Source organism: Nerophis lumbriciformis, linkage group LG34 (genome assembly GCF_033978685.3).
Source record: "Nerophis lumbriciformis linkage group LG34, RoL_Nlum_v2.1, whole genome shotgun sequence".
Classification (NCBI taxonomy): domain Eukaryota; kingdom Metazoa; phylum Chordata; class Actinopteri; order Syngnathiformes; family Syngnathidae; genus Nerophis; species Nerophis lumbriciformis.
Window position 1 is genome coordinate 25,778,806 of NC_084581.2, and position 20,432 is coordinate 25,799,237.

General features: G+C 39.0%; 1 protein-coding gene across 3 annotated transcripts in view; it reads left to right on the top strand.

The window, feature by feature from the left end:
• Positions 1-2,831: 2,831 nt before the first annotated feature.
• map3k7 (mitogen-activated protein kinase kinase kinase 7) overlaps positions 2,832-20,432 on the top strand; it is a 55,596-nt gene continuing 37,995 nt past the window's right edge. Inside the window, exons 1-7 of one of the 3 annotated variants that reach the window (XM_061929854.2) lie at positions 2,832-3,055; positions 4,723-4,829; positions 4,902-5,012; positions 14,648-14,713; positions 14,889-14,934; positions 16,180-16,318; positions 20,220-20,348. In XM_061929854.2, the coding sequence (XP_061785838.1) occupies positions 4,746-4,829; positions 4,902-5,012; positions 14,648-14,713; positions 14,889-14,934; positions 16,180-16,318; positions 20,220-20,348 (575 nt within the window). In that variant the 5' untranslated portion in view covers positions 2,832-3,055; positions 4,723-4,745. The remainder of the gene's footprint in view (positions 3,056-4,722; positions 4,830-4,901; positions 5,013-14,647; positions 14,714-14,888; positions 14,935-16,179; positions 16,319-20,219; positions 20,349-20,432) is intronic. The other 2 variants (XM_061929853.2, XM_061929852.2) reach the window with 2 other exon arrangements.

Genomic DNA, 20,432 nt, shown 5'->3' on the forward strand with positions numbered 1-20,432 from the left:
CGGACGTAGCTCTGCTGCTGCTCCAGGTGGTTCAGAGCAGAGTGGAGAGCAACAGCGATGGCGTCCTCTGTTAGCTTGTAGTCATTCTGCGCGGGTATGGGAATGTTCTTCGTGGAGTAGTCGATGTTGAATCAAGGACAAAACACCACTCAACCAATGGAGAAATACAGCAGCAGTAATCAAATGGTTCAACAACATCCAAGACAAACAACAGCACAACTTTATCTCCTTTGATATCGAGGAATTTTACCCTTCCATCACGCAAGACCTACTGACTCAAGCACTAGACTTCGCCTCAGACTACGACTCAATCACAGGCAACGAAAGAAACATCATCATCCACGCAAAAAACTCCATTCTCATCCACAACAGTACACCATGGCAAAAAAAGAACAATGCAACATTTGACGTCACTATGGGAAGTTTTGACGGAGCAGAAACGTGTGAACTCGTTGGGAGTTTCCTCCTCTCCCAGCTCGCTAGCCTCAATCTGAACCTTGGTATTTACCGTGATGACGGACTGGCAGTGTGTCGCGCCTCGCCAAGGAGCAGCGAGAATACCAAGAAGCGCATATGCCAAATTTTCAAAGAGAACGGCCTACGGATCACGATTGAAGCCAACAAGCAAACCGTCAACTTTCTTGACGTAACTTTCAACCTGAGAAATAACAGCTACCAACCATTCACGAAACCCAACACAACACTCCAATACGTGCACCATGACAGCAACCATCCACCCACCACCACGAAAAGAATACCTACCGGAATCAATAAAAGGCTATCGATGCTGTCATCTAGCAAAGCTGAATTTGACCAAGCAACCCCCCCGTACCAAAAAGCCCTTGATGAAAGCGGATACAATTTCACCCTCACCTATGAACCCACGCCAGGAAACCAGCCAAAAAAGAACAGAAAACGAAACGGCATCATCTGGTACAACCCCCCATACAGCAAAAACGTCTCAACGAACATTGGACACAAATTCCTCAACCTGATTGACAAACACTTTCCCAAAGACAACAACCTAAGAAAAGTATTCAACAAGAACAACATCAAATTGAGCTACAGCTGCATGAACAATATACGACAAATCATCTCAAACCACAACAAAACAATTGCAAATGAGCCGTCGACCCCCAGTCAGAACGACTCCAAAACCAACAAAGCATGTAACTGTCGAAAGAAACCTGATTGCCCCCTCAACGGGGGATGCTTACAAACATCAGTTGTCTACCAATCTAAGGTAATACGCAAGGACATTAACACATCCGACACATATGTAGGATTAACCGAGGGTGAATTCAAAACCAGATGGAACAACCACAAGGCTTCTTTCAGGAACAAAAACCTGCGAAATACCACAGAACTCAGCAAACACATTTGGGACCTCAAGGACAATAATGTTGAATATTCAATAACATGGCAAATTCTTGCATCCAGCACACCTTACAATAGTGGTAATAAAAGATGCAACCTATGCTTGAAAGAGAAACTGTTTATTATTTACCGTCCAGACCTGTCATCCCTCAACAAGCGCAGCGAAATTGTAACAACATGCCGCCATAGACGGAAACACCTCCTAGGTAACACATGAACCAATCACCACGCCCCTAGGCCAGCCTGTACCCACCCACTCTGTTCCCTATATAAACCATGGTATGCGAATGCTCCCATTAAAATCTCCTGACGATTGAGGGTACCCCCCTCATGAAACAGGCCTGTAGAGATGAAATAGTCTTGTGATTTTTTTCCCCACACATACATATATTGCGCTCTACTACGGTATCGAGCACTATTTTTTGGATAACCTTATTAAGACATATATATATATATATATATATATATATATATATATATATATATATATATATATATATATATATATATATATATATATGTATATATATATATGTATATATATATATATATATATATATATATATATATGTATATATATATATATATATATATATATATATATATATATATATATATATATATATATATATATATATATATTTATATATATATGTATATACTGTATATGTATATATATATGTATATATATATATATATATATATATATTTATATATATATGTATATATACATGTATATATATGTATATATATGTATATATATATATATATATATATATATATATATATATATGTGTATATATATATATATATATATATATATATATATATATATATATATATATATATATATATATATATATATATATATACATATATATGACATAATAAATACAAGAAAATCAACAGCCAATTAATTATGAATTGTACATGGCAAAAATAAATAAAATAAATAATCAATAAAAATAAACATTGAAATAATATATTATTTCAATATTTTCGTACTTAATTTTGGCCATGTACAATTTCATATATATATATATATATATATATATATATATATATATATATATATATATCCATTTCCTACCTTATTCCCTTTTGGGGTCGCGGGGGGTGCTGGAGCCTATCTCAGCTACAATCGGGCGGAAGGCGGGGTACACCCTGGACAAGTCGCCTTCTCATCGCAGGGCCAACACAGATAGACAGACAACATTCACACTCACATCCACACACACGTATATATATCAGATCATTTTCAAATCTGCAATATTGCCGCCCCTATGCGTCCTCAGTGACGTCATTTTGGATCCAAAAACGGTTCTTTTTTTTGTATTTCTGGAAAATGTAAGCGTTAAGCGGTCAGGCTTTTTGTATTTTCCCCCAAACAATAGTTGAATTAACTTGAACATTTAGCCGCGCTTCCTTCCAGGTTAGAATAAATTGTGTTCAATGAGCCGGGGGACGAAATAGAAGTGCGCACTCACTTCCTGATGGAGTTGTTGCGAAGAATAAAAATACACATTTACCCATCCTGCTAGACCAGTTATGTTCGACTGTCGACGTGAGAGCGAAACGCCACTTTTGTTTAAAGGACGTTGTTGATGGAGTTTTTGTTCATGAATAAAAGACATCGCCACGTCCAGAGAGCCGGTGCTGGTGAGCTAAAAAAGCCCCGGTATGTCCGTGTGGTGTTAGCAGGCCGGCCAGCTAAACCTTACTTAATAACAACTGTAGGCCTCATTTCACTCATGTTTATTATAGCTTTTCATATGCTAATAAGTCAAATATGATCATAGTGGTGCGTTAGCTTGGTTTGTTGTCAAATGATCGTTTGAAATAACTTCTAGTTTACTTGCAGTGTAAGCTAGTAGCCCTCGTTGATCACTAGTTTATCATCTTTTTACTGCGTTAAACACCAACTATCTGTCTCCATTTTATATACTGTATAAAGTAACGTCCTGGGCATTGCACCTATAGATATTGTTTAACGTATCTATGATACTGTGTCGTTACACTGACTAATAGTGTTTTTCAACCACTGTGCCGCGGCACACTAGTGTGCCGTGAAATCCAGTCTGGTGTGCCGTGGGAGATTATGTCATTTCACCTAATTGGGTTAACAATATTTTTTGCACAAAAGTAATTATAATCCTTAAATAATGTGCCGTTGTTGAGTGTCTGAACTGTCTAGAGCTCGGCAGAGTAACCGTGTTATACTGTTCCATATCAGTAGGTGGCAGCAGGTAGCTAATTGCTTTGTAGTCAGGAACACGTCATGCATGATCACAATATGCAGACGACAGCGGGAGGCAGTGTGCTGGTAATAAGGTATCTTATGCTTAAACCAAAAATAAAGAAAATGCATTGAAGCTAAGGCATGGCTATGCAAAACAAAACTAAAACTGAACTGACTGCAAAGTAAACTAAACACAAAATGCTGGACGACAGCAAAGACTTGCAGAGAGGGCGTCCACAAAGTATATCCGTACATGACATGACAATCAACAATGTCCCCACAAATAAGGAAAGCGTCCGCTCAACTTAAATAGTCTAGATTGCGAAAACAAAGCAGGTGTGGAGAATAGCGCTCGAGGAAGACATGAAACTGCAACAGGAAAATACCAACACAACAGGGAAAAACCATCAAAATTGGAGCGCAGGACAAGGACTAAAACACTACACACAGGAAAACACCAACAAACTCAAAATAAGTCACGGCGTTAGGGCTGCAACAAATAATCGATTAAAATCGATTATAAAAATAGTTGCCGATTAATTTAGTCATCGATTCGTTGGATCTATGCTATGCGCATGCGCAGAGGCTACTTTTTTTTTCAAGTTAAAGTACCAATGATTGTCACACACACACTAGGTGTGGTGAAATTATTCTCTGCATTTGACCCATCACTCTTGATCACCCCTGCATGCTTGGTTATGGGTTAAATTCATATCCAACAATTGCGAGAACAACTTTTTATTGTCAACTACTGAGTTTCGTCTTTTAATGATTTCTGCTTGTGGGGATTGGTTGATTGGCAACACTAAATTGGCCCTAGTGTGTGAATGTGAGTGTGAATGTTGTCTGTCTATCTGTGTTGGCCCTGTGATGAGGTGGCGACTTGTCCAGGGTGTACCCCGCCTTCCGCCCGAATGCAGCTGAGATAAGCTAAAGCACCCCCCGCTACCCCAGAAATGGACAAGCGGTAGAAAAAGGATGGATGGATGGATCTTGTGGTGTGCCTCAGGATTTTTTCAATGAAAAAAATGTGCCTTGGCTCAAAAAAGGTTGGAAAACACTGGACTAATAGATGTTCTGTTCCATGTATGCTTTTACTTTCGCAGTTGGTGGCTGACGTGAGCTAGTAATGTCTCTGTCCACCGATATGCTCGAGACACCCCCTGGATATCCATTTGAGGAGATTAATTATGAAGACATTGACGTGGAGGAGGTAGGCTGTATATTTTTTGTGTTGTCATTTACCACAAGCTTACACCAACATTTGTTGCCGTTACATTTTCAGGTAGTGGGACGAGGAGCTTTTGGGGTGGTTTGCAAAGCCAAGTGGAAAGGCAAAGATGTTGCAATCAAGACTATTGAAAGTGAATCGGAAAGAAAAGCATTTATTGTTGAGGTATTCACACAACCAGAGTGCTGCTTTATAGGCTCAGACTGACAGTGGCTTAATATATTGTTAATATGCGTCATAACTTATACCAGCACAGTTTAATTATGGCTGTTAAGTTTTTAATGGCACTAAAATGTTTACATTAAGGTTTTAACGGTTCGTTTTAACAACGATTTGATTCGATTCAGATTGTGTTGTTGCCGATACGATTCAGAGACAATATTAATTTTTTTGGAACAACACGATCTGAAATGAATCGGTGAGTTGAAATTCCACGACTTAGTGACTTTGCAAACAGATAAAATTATTCACAAAGCAAACCCAAGAATATACAACAATACTTCTCAGCAAAAGAGGAGAAATATAATCTTAGAGAAAAATGTAATTTAAAACATTTGTACGCATGTACAACACTTAAGACCTTCAGTATATCAGTATGTAGAATTAAATTATGGAATGGATTAAGCAAATAAAATCAAACAATGTATTAATATAATCCACTTCAAGAAACTCTTCAAATTTAAAGTGTTTACAAAGTACAAAGAAGAAAAACCATGATAAACATTCTGAATTTATTTCATCCATCCATTCATTTTCTAGATAATCTTACTCATCTCACCATATGAAATATAACTTACTTCACCAATTATTTATTTGTTATTTTTATTACTTATGTAGTATATTGTGAATAAATTGAGAACAGGAAGTGAACAAAAGAAGAAGTTGTTGCTAATTCATATAATGGTGTTGTCATTTGTCTTTGTTGTAGCTTTTGCAAACATGCTGTACCTGAAAGTTTTTGTGTTGTAATTAATGCTATTGTCTTGTGGCATTTGTTCTGACATTTCTAAGTCACCGTAGCTATCCGCCATTTTTGTTTTGACAACGCCAAAGACGGGCAAATAGTTTTAACGTTCAACGTCCTTATCATTACAAGTGCTAAACTTCATGTCAACTCTGCCGTTCTGACATTCATTGTTTTCCTTTTTCTAGTATCGATAAAATCAATCGATTTCCTTTTAAAACAATGTTGTATAGATACCTATCTTCTGGAAGCCAGTCTTGCAATAGCACAGATCGATTGATTCTAATTAATATAAATCCGTATATCGATTAATTGTTCCACCCCTAGTTAATATGCTTCATAACTTACACTGGCACAGTCTAATCATGGGATCCCATATAATAGTTATGAGTTACAGAATTTTTGAAATGCATGTAAATTAGGGGTCTAAAGATTGATTGATAGAAATTTCAAGTATATCGATCTGTGCTCCGAAAGTAGACCTTCCGGAAGATAGGTATCGATCCAACATCGTTTTAAAAGGCAATATGTAAATGTTATCGATAGTAGAATAAAGAAAAACATTAAATGTTAAACATTAAGTCTGTCTGCCCAAAAGATGGTTGAGAAAGGTCATAAATGCAAACGCCGTAAGACAATATTATACATTACGACACAACAACTCAACTTTAAGCCACAAAACATGTGGCGGACTAAACGGAAGTGACAGCAGAGCAAGTTACGGGTGATGGATCAGGTTGAGACAGATAAAAACAGTGAAATGAACATAGTATATTAGTATTGTTGAAAAAGTACCAAAAAAAATGTATGACTGAAAAAGTGGTCACACCACTTACTTTTCCAACTTTGTTTATTACACCCTCGGCCATTTGGTCCGTCTGTCGCTGAAACTTGTCTTCTGTCGCTTCTGTTACATCTTTATGATGTTCCATGTTTATAAAAATGAGAGCACCATATTTTCTGGACCATATGGTGCACCGTATTATAAGGCGCACTGCCGATGAGCGGGTCTATTCTTTTTTTTTTTTCATACGAAAAGCACACCGGATTATAGAGTGCATTAAAAGGGGTCATGTTATGATTTTTTTCTAAATTTAAAACATTTCCTTGTATTGGATAGATTATGTTTTACAGACCATCTTCAAGTCGCTTTCTGACAGTCTCTTCAGGATGCGCCGTTTTGTGGGCGGTCTTTACATGGCTCACCTTCGACAGCGTCTTCTCCCTGTCATCTTTATTGTACCGGTGTAGCGTGCAAGGAGGGAAGTGGGAGAAGTGTCAAAAGATGGAGCTAACTGTTTTAATGACATTCAGACTTTACTTAAATCAATAGCGGAGCAGCATCTCCTCATCCGGCGGAAATGTGTCCCGTGAAAAACCGTCTGACCGGAACTCTCTAATAACTAAAGTTCCTTGGGTGAATAATGTATGTATGTAAAACCGGTATGTTTTAGCGCTTTCATGGCAGATCTAAGAACTTTACACTACTTTATATTAGAAATGGCAACAGCGGAGGAGGAATGTCCCATAACAAGAAGATAGAGAAAAAGAAGAAGTTTATCGACTACGTTGTCGATAAACGGCGTAATTTTTCAGGACTTATGCAGATCCCAAATACAGATCAGCAGGTACCAGAAGGAAAGAAAAGTTGCTTTTGCATAACATTGCGGAACAAAACGCCAGATAATATGTCTTACCTTATACACACACCATAATAATACTTGTATCTTGAAGCACAGTACAATCCATCAAGGGGTGCGGCTTCATAGCTTACCAAAGTTGTACTAAAACATTTTGATAGATTTTTGAGCACCACGTGTAATGTTCTATATTTTCAAAGGAACATATAAAATGTTGGTGTTGTTTACTTGAGTCATATTGCAGTCTACACGTATCTCTTGTGTGTGACTGCCATCTACTGGGCACATTTATCATTACACCATGTACCAAATAAAATAGCTTCGAGGTCAGTAAGCAAAACCAGAATTATTCCATACATTAGGCGCACCGGGTTATAAGGTGCACTGTCGAGTTTTGAGAAAGAAAAACATTTTTAATGGCGCCTCATAGTACGGAAAATATGGTACCTAAATTATGTGATTGGAAACCAGTTCACTCTTGCATCTATACTTAAAATAGAGTTCTTTTTGGTTGAAGATCAGCAATAATTTACAAGCGAAGAAGATGAAACCAGTGGGAAGTGTACTGTTTCCTCCACCAAAAAGTTAAGATGCATATAGAGCTGAGATAAACAGATGTAGTGCTGGAATACATCGATATTTGTTTCAGTATGATCGGCCCTTGCTATATCACACTTTAGTACATAATGCCTATTCTAGCTATGTTCGGTTTAAATTTAGTGTTGAATTAAGTCTTATACATATCTTGTATATATTATAGTGCAGTATTTGTCTTATTTGCTATTTTTATGTTGTGGCAATCGATTAAGATATTTACTGAGTGCTATCACGGAATGCTCACATAAGCCTAATGATTGTGTAACAAACGCACCCATGTTCTCCGGGTGTCGCTGCCACTACGCTAATTAAGGAGTCACAGGGTAGGACCTGATATTCAGCAGGGAATGTGTTGAACAACAAATAAACAAAAGACATATGACCATTAGCCACAACATTATCAGGCTTATTCTTAATACTCTAAAAATTAATCCTGCATAACAAATATCTCCCCCTCCTGTCCATGTAACCCGCCAATACAATGCCAACATCTGCGCAACATACCCCATATCCCGAAGTGCAATTCACCACCCAAAGTTTATACAGCAACTATATTACCCAAAGTCCCCAAAGTTACATACGTACCATACTAGTAGCGGCATGCATGTACAGGCGAGCGCTAAAACGTTGGAAGCCGCAGCGTACTTGCGGTACCGCGCGTCCTACTCAAATCTTCCTGGTAAATGTCTCTTTTTGTCCTAGTTCTCTACAGGACAATGGTAAATTTGCTCCAAGTAGTGGTTCCGCAGTAAAACGATCTGGCTGACAGGTGGTCCAGGTGGTGTCTAACGTCAGTTTCCGCTTCCGCCCGTGTGATAGCACCCGATGCCATGTATATTCCCAAATTCCATTAATTTACATTTTTTATATTACCGTTATTATTGGATATGCCTGTGACGGTTCATAACGATTCATAAATAAACGACAGTACAAGCAAATTGTGACTGGCAATATTTATCTATATGGATTGATCCCTGTGGCCATTACAACGGTAGCTGCAAATGGAGACCAAGTTTTTGCAGCAATTTACTGATATCGTTTCAACACATGGAGGCCCAGATCTACAAAACCCAAAACCAGTGAAGTTGGCACGTTGTGTAATTCAGCCGAGGAACAGGCTGAATTCAGACCAAAACGGAGCACCACCGAACAGATCTTCAACGTCAGACTACTGATTGAGAAGCACCTTCAGCACCAACACAACTTATACCACAACTTCATTGACTTTAAAAAAGCCTTTGACTGTGTCTGGCATGAAGGACTATGGCAGGTTCTCAGAAATTACAACTTTGACAATAATCTCATACAGGTCATCCAAGCACTTTATACAGACTCAAACAGTGTAGTTCTCATCAACAACAGCATAGGAGAACCTTTTAAAACATTTATTGGTGTCCGCCAAGGCTGTCTCCTCTCCCCTGTCCTATTTAATGTCTTCCTGGAGAACATCATGGAAAAAGCACTCCCAAGAATTCCACACCTCCGTTACCATCGGAGGAAGACCCGTCTTCAACCTTTGCTTTGCGGATTACATCGACATTATGGGAAAAAGTGAGGCTGAACTCCAGGAACTGACCACCAGACTGGAGGAAGCGGCGAGAGCTTATGGAATGGAGATAAGTGCAGAGAAGAGCAAGGTCCTGGACAACAGTCACAATCACTTACCACCACCGAACATCACATTGAATGGACAAACCCTGGAGGAAGTAAAGGACTTTTAAATACTGCCATCTTCACTCACTTTGTGAGTGAAGATGGCAGCTCCACAAAAGAGATCAGAGCAAGAATCGCATAGCAACATCAGCCATGACAAGACTGACCAGTATCTGGAAGAAGAATACCATCAGCTTCCAGGTGAAGGTCAGACTCTACAAGTCACTTGCTCTTTCCACCCTACTCTATGGTTGTGAGAGCTGGACGCTCACAGCGGACACTGAGCGCAGGATACAGTCCTTTGAAAGCAAGTGTTACAGAAGAATGCTACATATATCATACAGTGAACACTGGACAAATGATTATGTTAGACAGCTAGTTACCACCCATGCTGGCGAACAGGAACCTATACTCTCAACAGTTAAACGTCGCAAGCTGACCTGGTTTGGTCATGTCACAAGGCACACCTCCCTGTCAAAGACCATCCTGCAGGGAACAGTAGAGGGGAAGCTGAGACGAGGCAGACAGAGAAAGGCCTGGATGGACAACATCAAAGAATGGACTGGCTGCAGCTTCCAAACCCTGCTACGAACAGCAGAAGATCGTGAGCGCTGGAGATCCCTGACTGCCCAAGCATCCACCGTGACACCCTTACGGCCTCCTAGGCCATGGTATGAGTGAGTGAGTAATTCAGAAATAAAAACAGAATACAATGATTTGCAAATCCTTTTCAACTTATATTGAATTGAATATACTGCAAAAACAAGATATTTAATGTTCGAACTGAGAAACTGCAAATAATCATTAACTTAGAATTTAATGGGAGCAACACATTGCAAAAAAGTTGGTACAGGGGCATTTTTACCATTGTGTTACATGGCCTTTCCTTGTAACACTCAGTAAACGTTTGGGAACTGAGGAGAACATTTTTTTAAGCTTTTCAGGTGGAATTATTTTTTTGCTTGATGTACAGCTTAAGTTGTTCAACAGTCCGGGTGGTATTTTAGGCTTCATATTGTGCCACACATTTTCAATGGGAGACAGATCTGGACTACTGGCAGGCCAGTCTATTACTGTTGTAACACATGGCTTGACAGCAAAACCTGCATTTGGCAGTAAATACAGTATCACTGGTGTACTGAATAATTTAAGACTTTTCTTCAGGTAACTAATGAAACACAACGCTTTCAAATGGTAAATTATATCTTATTCCTTGACTACTCGTACACACATGTGCGTCTTACCTGTGGTTTGGCAGAAAGATGCACCATGACACCTTATTGGCAAGTAGTGACCCAAATTGCAAATGTTTATTAACCCAACTAGATATTCATCCATTCATTTTCTTTACTCCTTATCCTCATTAGTGTCGCGGGTAAGCTGGCGCCTATGACTTCGGGCGAGAGGCGGACTATATATGCAGACACACACACACACACACACACACAGACACAGCAAAATTCATTACAAAACCAAAAAACTGTGGTCCATAGGGGTGGATTGTTCCATGCGAGGCGGACAGAATGGTCTGGTATTTTACCAAGTACCTAGCACCCCTAATATGTGTATACTGTATGTTAGGATACTGTAGAACTTTGGTCGTTCTTTATAGCTGACTCGATAGACATAAAAGCACACAGGGGCATTATATGGGTCGGGTTTCATCTATAAAATTGCGTGTTCTATTGTTCAGTATCCATGTGATTAAAATGTCTAGTAAACTCGCAGGATATTAGGATCCATTTTAGCTTCTTTTCACCCAACCAAAATGGAGGGCTTAGCAAAACTAGTAATGTGACTTACGAAGCTCTATTCCCCACTATCATTGATGCTCCCAAATCTGTTGGTTTTGATGCTTCTTTTGAATTCTGTGAAAATTGTCTCCATTTTTTCACTGACAAAATTGTGTCAACTAGAGCCAGTCTATCTCAGCCTTCATATGACCCTTCTGTTCCTCTGCATTTCTCTTCTGTTTTCCATCAGTTTGAGCCGGTGTCCTTTTCTTTTTTAAGTGACACAGTTAGTCATATAAAGCCCTCTGGTTCTCCTGCAGATGCCCTCCCACCTCGCCTGTTTAAGGAGGTACTTGCTACTATTGGATCAAGTGTCCTTAACATTATCAATAGTAGCCTCTCTTCTGGAATAGTTCCAGTAGAGTTTAAACATGCAGTGGTACGACCTCTACTTAAAAAACCCAGCCTCGACCCCTCTCTCCTCTCTAACCTCAGACCTACAGTATCTCTAATCTTCCATACATTTCCAAAATATTAGAGAAGGTTGTCTACAGTCAGTTGTTGCCCTTCTTAGAGGATAATGGTATCACTGAGCTGTTCCAGTCCGGTTTTAAAGCCCTCCACAGCACAGAGTCAGCGCTTCTAAAAAATTTTAACGATATCCTCCTGTCCACTGATTCTGGTAAATATGTTGTCCTGGTGCTTTTAGATCTGTCTGCTGCGTTCGACACCGTCGACCACGCCACCTTAATCACTCGTCTTGAGAACTGTGTGGGCATTAAGGGCGCCGCCCTCAACTGGTTCCGGTCGTACCTAACCGACAGGAGTTTTTGTGTAAAAGTAGACAGTTTTATGTCGTCCACAGCTCCTTTACCACATGGGGTCCCCCAGGGCTCAATCCTTGCCCCAATTTTATTTGCGCTTTACCTTCTCCCCCTTGGTTCTATTTTTAGGAAGTACAGTATTGCATTTCATTTTTACGCCGATGATTGCCAGATTTATTTTCCCATGGCACAAAATAACACGGTTCAACGTCTTATTGACTGCCTGCACGACATCAAAGTCTGGCTTTCAGCTAACTTCCTGAGCCTAAATGAAGATAAAGCAGAAGTTATGTTGTTCGGTCCAAGTCGCTCTCCCTCCCCCAACGTTGACCTCGGCACTCTGACCCCGTATCTCAGCGACTGTGTCACAAACCTGGGGGTGAAGTTTGACTCAGATTTTAAATTCGAAAAACAAATCAGCAGCGTCGTTCAAAAAAGCTTTTATCAATTACGCCAAATAGCGAAAGTGAAACCGCTTCTATCAAGACATGATCTTGAGAAATTAATCCACGCCTTTATCTCGACTCGTCTTGATTACTGTAATGCCCTGTATGTTGGCATTAGCCAGGCCTCCCTCGCCCGCCTGCAGCTCGTGCAGAACTCTGCTGCTCGTCTTCTAACACAGACCCGCAGACGTGAGCACATCACCCCTATTTTAGCGTCCCTTCACTGGCTCCCTGTGCGTTACCGAATCAATTTTAAACTCCTTTTATTTGTTTTTAAATGTCTAAACAACCTCGCGCCAACCTATCTCTCCGACCTCCTTCAGCCTTACTGCCCCACCCGATCCTTAAGATCAGCCGATCAGCTGCTGTTGACGGTCCCTGACACAAGGCTGAAGCTTAGAGGTGACAGAGCTTTCGCCGTTGCTGCTCCCAAGCTCTGGAACGACCTACCCCTGAGTGTTAGACAAGCCTCCTCTCTTCCTGTTTTTAAATCTCTCTTAAAAACATACTTTTATTCCATGGTTTTTAACACTGAGTGATATCCACCCTGCAATGGCGCCCCATAATACACCTGCTGTGAACCTGTTTTTATGTTTTTATTTATTCTATTTTAATTATTTATTTTTTATCGTGTTCTGTTTGTGTTGTGTTGTGTTTGCTCGGTACTCGTTTTATCTTTTAACCTGTTCATTGTACAGCACTTTGGCTACCCCTGTGGTAAATTTTAAATGTGCTTTATAAATAAAGTTGATTTGATTTGATTTGATTTACACTTAACAATTGTTTTTTTCTTTTTGTATACAATTAATGGTGGTATTTAACAATGAAACATTCCAGATCACCTGGACTGACTTTTGTATGTTTTGGTACACACACTTTAGTGAAAATAAGTAAAATATCTCTCTCACCCTTAAAGGGTATATATTATGCAAAACCAACTTTTATTACCTCTTGGTACCTGTATTTTTTATATTTGGGATCTGCATAAATCCCGAAAATGTGAAATCAAACCATGCAGGCGAAGATATTTATAAAATAATGTTGCCTTCTTTCATACTTCCTCCAAACGAGCGCTTTGGAATTTGCCCAATTTGTGACGTTTTTCACAGTTGTGACGTCAGCGGATATCGCAATATATTGTAGATAGTTACCCAAAGCGCTTTGCACAAGTCCGCCATTGTAGTCTGGTGCTCCTTCTTTTTTTCTATCCTCCTGTTGTGGGGTAAACTGGCTCGTACATACACATGTATCCTAATTTCTAGTACAAAGTAACGTATTCTTCGAACTTACATCAGTGAGTAGACTCAATATGGAAGCGCTAAAAACTACTGGCGAGGAGAATACGCAGTCGAAGTGGATCCATGTAAATAAGACCGCCCACAAAATGGTGCATTCTGAAGAGACGGTCGGAAAGTGGCTTAAGGATGGTCTGTAAAACATAATCTGTGCAAAATTTTGACCAAAGACCCACCATTACTTGTCATGTGGACAGCAAGGAAGTGTTTTAAATGTCAATTAAAATCATAGTATGACCCCTTTTAGATTTACAGGATCTTGACCCAAAGCATTGTCACTTTGTTTTGGGGTGGCGTGGCTCGGTTGGTAGAGCGGCCGTGCCAGCAACTTGAGGGTTCCAGGGTCGATCCCCGCTTCCACCATCCTAGTCACTGCTGTTGTGTCCTTGGGCAAGATACTCTACCCACCTCCTCCCAGTGCCAGCCACACTGGTTGAAATATAACTTAGATAATGGGTTTCACTATTTAAAGAGTTTTGAGTCAGTAGAGAAAAGCGCTATATAAATATAATTCACTTCACTTTTGTCTTTGGACAGATTTGATAAAAAATGTAAACCACTGTCAGTCTAGCTGAAAAATCATTGCTTACCGTCTACATCAGATGCTCAATCGTATTATTGTGCATTTATGTGTGCCTTTTTCTCCAGCTCCGACAGCTTTCACGTGTAAATCACCCTAATATTGTGAAGTTGTATGGCTCGTGCAATAATCCAGTAAGTAAAAAACTAAAAATCTACATAACATTGTGGTATGTAGATATTGTCACATCATTGTGTTGAAAATATATAATGCAGAATATTATTTGACTGTGCATTGTATTGCTTTAGCTACAATGAAATTCATAATACGTATTGGTGGAATAAGGGATTTTTTTTAAATTATGTTTAGGTCTGCCTTGTGATGGAATATGCAGAAGGTGGATCACTCTACAATGGTGAGTTTACACTTAAACAACATTGTTAATTGACCAAGGATCTGCATTTGTACAGTTATATTCAAAATGATTGGACCTTCATAATTTTATATTTTATATTATTATCTAATATGCAATAAACCAACAAAACAGAAACAATTTAAATAGCTCAACACATTTACTATAATGCTAAATTGGCCAGCAGATAAAAAGTTGTAAATTTTGAAAAGAAATGCACTTAATGTGGGTTGTATATTTTTGAGTGTAACTATAAGTAAGTCAAGAGTTGCAGTAAACTCGTTGATAAAGTGTTGCTGAAATATAAATTAATCTTACAAAATCATTTTTGACTGGCTTCCATCTATTTTAATATTTGTGGAAGACTCTTCTCTTACAGCATGATCTTGCTACCTTCTATATATTTTTTTTACATATTCTTGGAAAAAAAATACTGTCTTATAGCAAAAAGTATAAGCTTTGTAGGCTTTCATTATTATCATCAGATGTAACTTTTTTCTACAAATCCTCATTTGTAACTTAATTTTTGTGCAACGTTGTCACTGCCATTAATTACTTGCAAGATGAGCAATCACATTAAATAGATTTCATGTCTATAAAGTGTAGTGGTTAAAGGACATGATTTGCTTTGAGTGCGACTTCAGCTAAAAAGTCCTCAAAATTTAAGAGTTTAAGCCAGGACATACCTGTCAACATTTCCATATTCAATATACTGTAGCAATTTTTTTGGGGGGAAAAATGGATTTTCATTTATGCCAATAATACGGGAACAAGAAGATACCCAGGACAAATGTCAAGTTTGACAGGTCCATGGGTGTCCAATGTGCAGCAAGAAGGCCATTTTTGGCTCGCAGTTTGTTTTTCATTGGCATAGTGAAATTAAATTAAGTCATTATTTAGAAGAAGTATTATTGAATATAACACAAATACCTATTTGCTTTATCACTTTCAGTATAACAACTAAAATAATCATATTTACTTTAAATGGCTTAGCATATACTGACCTACTTTGGATTGGTTATTATTATTATTAAAAGGTTTGGCCCTGGTTTAAGCCAATAAAAGTCAGTTACACGAACAGCCTGCAACAAGGTTGCTTTTCATTTATAATTACGTTGTTTTCCTTGAATGAACAAAGGTACTACTGTATAACAGAAGTCTTTTGACAAACCCATGCATGTGAATTATTCCTCCAGAGTTTTGTATTTTGTCATTGTCGTCGTTGTGACTACACTTTCTTGTTTGTAGTGCTGCATGGTGCTGAACCCCTCCCCTGTTACACTGCTTCCCATGCCATGAGCTGGTGTTTACAGTGCTCCCAGGGTGTGGCCTACCTCCATGGCATGAAACCAAAGGCTCTCATCCACAGGGACCTCAAGCCACCCAAGTATGCCCCTTTGTCACCTGACATGTTGTCACCCGTGTAATTGTATTTTATACTTTAGTTATACAGTTAGTATAACTACAAACAAAAGTATGTAATCAATAATACATACAACATATGGGGTGGAACGGTTCACAAAGTCAATGGTTCAAACCTTATGGTTTTTGGTCGGGGTTTGGTGTACTTTGTTGTTCACACCCCAGAATACCATATATCCATTATCAGTACCATTACCATTTATTGGTTGTGGTTCTTACAAAAAATATCTTATGAAATACAACTTAAACATGGTCCCTTAATTTTATGTAAACCAAAAAAAAATAATAACTACAATCTTTGTAATCTCATTATTATACTATTAACATTAAGTGAAGTACAAACTTTATCAGCATTAAAGTTTTCTTTGTCTAAATCAAAACAAAAACAATATAAATATTGGGATATTGTAGATGAGTTTTTAACTTTTCCAAGTTTATACATTTTAAAAGACAGAGGTAGTAACAATGCAGAAGTAAAAAGGTGGCGTGTATATCGTTAGAAGATGTTTCATGAGATCTGAGTTGCTAAGCGACGTTTGCTGCAGTCTGCTGGAGTGGCTGAAACTACAAGATTTTGCCAACCGATGTTGAATGCATAATGTTAGCGCTGGTGAATAAAGGGAATGAATGGGCTTTGGTGGCTGCATCTATCCTTGTCCACAAAAGAGGTGTTCAATGAACAACAAGTTCCTTTTTAGTACCCATTAAAATTCTGACATACGTGTACAACTTGAACATTGGTGTGACATGCAAATGCCGGTCTTGATGTGTGCTGCAAAGTAAATTAGTCTAAGTAACAAAACATTAATCCTCTATTTTAGCAGCGATGTTTCTCATCTTATGTAGTATCATTGAATCTGATGGGGACACATACCCATACTCCGAACCGTGTCAAGTTAGCCCAACAGTTCTGATTTCTTTCATTAACCGTCCCATCTCTAACACAGTACCTCACAAAAAGTGCCTGCCCACCGCAAATTTACCGGTATGGAAGTATTTTATTACGTATTTTCAGTGGAACATTAAACAGCTTGTATGACAGTGCAAAGTTACTGTTGTCTCAAAATAACTCAACTCCCAGCCATTAATGTCAAAACCACTGGTTCTGAGAGGGCATACTCAGACCAGGCAATTGTACTGTGCTGGACTTAGGCACAATTCTCACTCTCATTCTTTTAACCTCCTCTGCCTTGGGGTCACATTGGGTCTTAACGGGCATATGCCTATGCCCGTTTTCTGGTCCACTCACTTGTCTTCTGTGTATTACTACAATTTCACCGACTTTGTGAAAATGTTCCATCCTTGTTTTGAGTTGTTGTTATTATTTATTTTTTGGACGTGGACGGTTGCCATCGTCATTAATTATTTGCAAGAGGGGCGCTCACATTAATTAAACAATACATTTAATTCTGCTGTATTACCACAGTTTATTTTAATATTTGAACTATTTCTACCGTTATTTGAAGTACAAGATTTTTTTGCAAATATTAGCTCATTTGGAATTTGATGCCTGCAACATGTTTCAAAAAAGCTGGCACAAGTGGCAAAAAGACTGGAAAAGTTGAGGAATGCTCATCAAACACTTATTTAGAACATTCCACCGGTGAACAGGCTAATTGGGAACAGGTGGGTGCCATGATTGGGTGTAAAAGCAGCTTCCCTGAAATGCTGAGTCATTCACAAACAAGGATGGGGCGAGGGTCACCACTTTGTGAACAAATGCGTGAGCAAGTTGTCGAACAGTTTAAGAACAACATTTCTCAACGAGCTATTGCAAGGAATTTAGAGATTTCACCATCTACCGTCCGTAATATCATCAAAAGGTTCAGAGAATCTGGAGAAATCACTGCACGTAAGTGATGATATTACGGACCTTTGATCCCTCAGGCGGTACTGCATCAAAAAGCGACATCAGTGTGTAAAGGATATCACCACATGGACTCAGGAAAAAAAGTTAAAGTTAAAGTACCAATGATTGTCACACACACGCTAGGTGTGGCGAAATTATTCTCTGCATTTGACCCATCACCCTTGATCACCCCCTGGGAGGTGAGGGGAGCAGTGGGCAGCAGCAGTGGCCGCGCCCGGGAATCATTTTGGTGATTTAACACCCAATTCCAACCCTTGATACTGAGTGCCAAGCAGGGAGGCAATGGGTCCCATTTTTATAGTCTTTGGTATGACTCGGCCGGGGTTTGAACTCACAACCTACCGATCTCAGGGCGGACACTCTAACCACTAGGCCACTGAGTAGGTCCCTTCAGAATTCCACTGTCAGTAACTGCAATTTGTTGCTACATCTGTAAGTGCAAGTTAAACTCTACTATGCAAAGCGAAAGCCATTAATCAACAACACCCAGAAACGTCGCCGGCTTCGCTGGGCCCGGGCTCGTCTAAGATGGACTGATGCAAAGTGGAAAAGTGTTCTGTGGTCTGACGAGTCCACATTTCAAATTGTTTTTGGAAACTGTGGACATCATGTCCACCGGAACAAAGAGGAAAAGAACCATCTTGACTTTTCTAGGCGCAAAGTTCAAAAGCCAGTATCTGTGATGGTATGGGGGTGTATTATGCCCAAGGCATGGGTAAATGACACATCTGTGAAGGCACCATTAATGATGAACGGTACATACAGGTTTTGGAGCGGTGTATGTCGCCATCCAAGCAACGTTATCATGGACAATGCCAAGACAATGGCAAGCCACGTGTTACAACAGCGTGGCTTCGTAGTAAAAGAGGGCGGCTACTAGACTGGCCTGCCTGTAGTCCAGACCTGTCTCCCTTTGAAAATGTGTGGCGCAGTATGAAGCGTAAAATATGACAACAGAGACCCCGCACTGTTGAACAACTTAAGCTGCACATCAAGCAAAATGGGAAAGAATTCCACCTGAAAAGCTTCAAAAATTGTCTCCTCAGTTCCCAAACGTTTATTGAGTGTTGTTAAAAGGAAATGCCATGTAACACAGTGGTAAAAATGCCCAAGTGCCAACTTTTTTGCAACGTTACGTTTCTCAGTACTAAAATGTAATATCTTGTCTTTGCATTGTAATCAATTGAATATAAGTTGAAAAGGATTTGCAATTCGTTGTATTATGTTTTTATTTACGAATTACATAACGTGCCAACTTTACTGGTTTTGGGTTTTGTACATCTGCAATCTACATCTCTTTATAAATGACTAAACATTGGCATATATAAGCAGCAACCACTCTGAAAATGTAAAGAAATAAAATTGAAAAGAAAACAACTTAAATAATTAGCTCTTAACAGACAATACTTAACAATATAAGTTGCTCTTGCCCTGATGACATTTCCAACAAAATATCTAAATTGTGCAATAATTAAAACAGGTGTCCTCCGTAATGACCCTGAGGCCGGCGGACTGTGCATGACCTTGCTATACCATCTTGACCTGGAAACTAGTAATAGTGAAGAAAAAACTCCAGCCTTCCCGGTCCTTAGTTTTCCAGAAATGTGGTCCCCAAAACTATTTACGTATGGTTACAGGTTACAAAAGCAACTTTTTTGGCTGCTGACCAATACGGTAATGTATTGTGTCACTTCTGTGTTTTGGGGGATTTTAATGCTTAGGGTAGTAGTTTTTGAACTCTTATTGTTCTGTAAAACTGTTTGGTTGTTTTTTTTTATACCTACATGAATGCTATGCAAAATGCTATACCACACTAAAACTAGTATTTTCCCACAAAAATAGTCCTACTGAAGTGATACGGTGTGATAAAGATGATGGGTGATTAAGCCAGGTTCCCCATTGCCATGTAAATGTTGACAAGTTTGCAAGATTTTTAATGCGCAATAAAAACATTTTAACACCTTTTCATGCTCTAATTTACTTTTTGTGATTTTAGTTTGCTGCTTGTGGCTGGCGGCACTGTGCTTAAGATATGTGACTTCGGAACGGCATGTGACATTCAGACTCATATGACCAACAACAAAGGAAGTGCAGCATGGATGGCTCCAGAGGTATTTGAAGGCAAGTATTTATTTGGGTTTTCCTATACCTTTTGTAGATGTGCATTCTTACTGCATGATTACTTCCTGCATAAATCTGACATATTTAT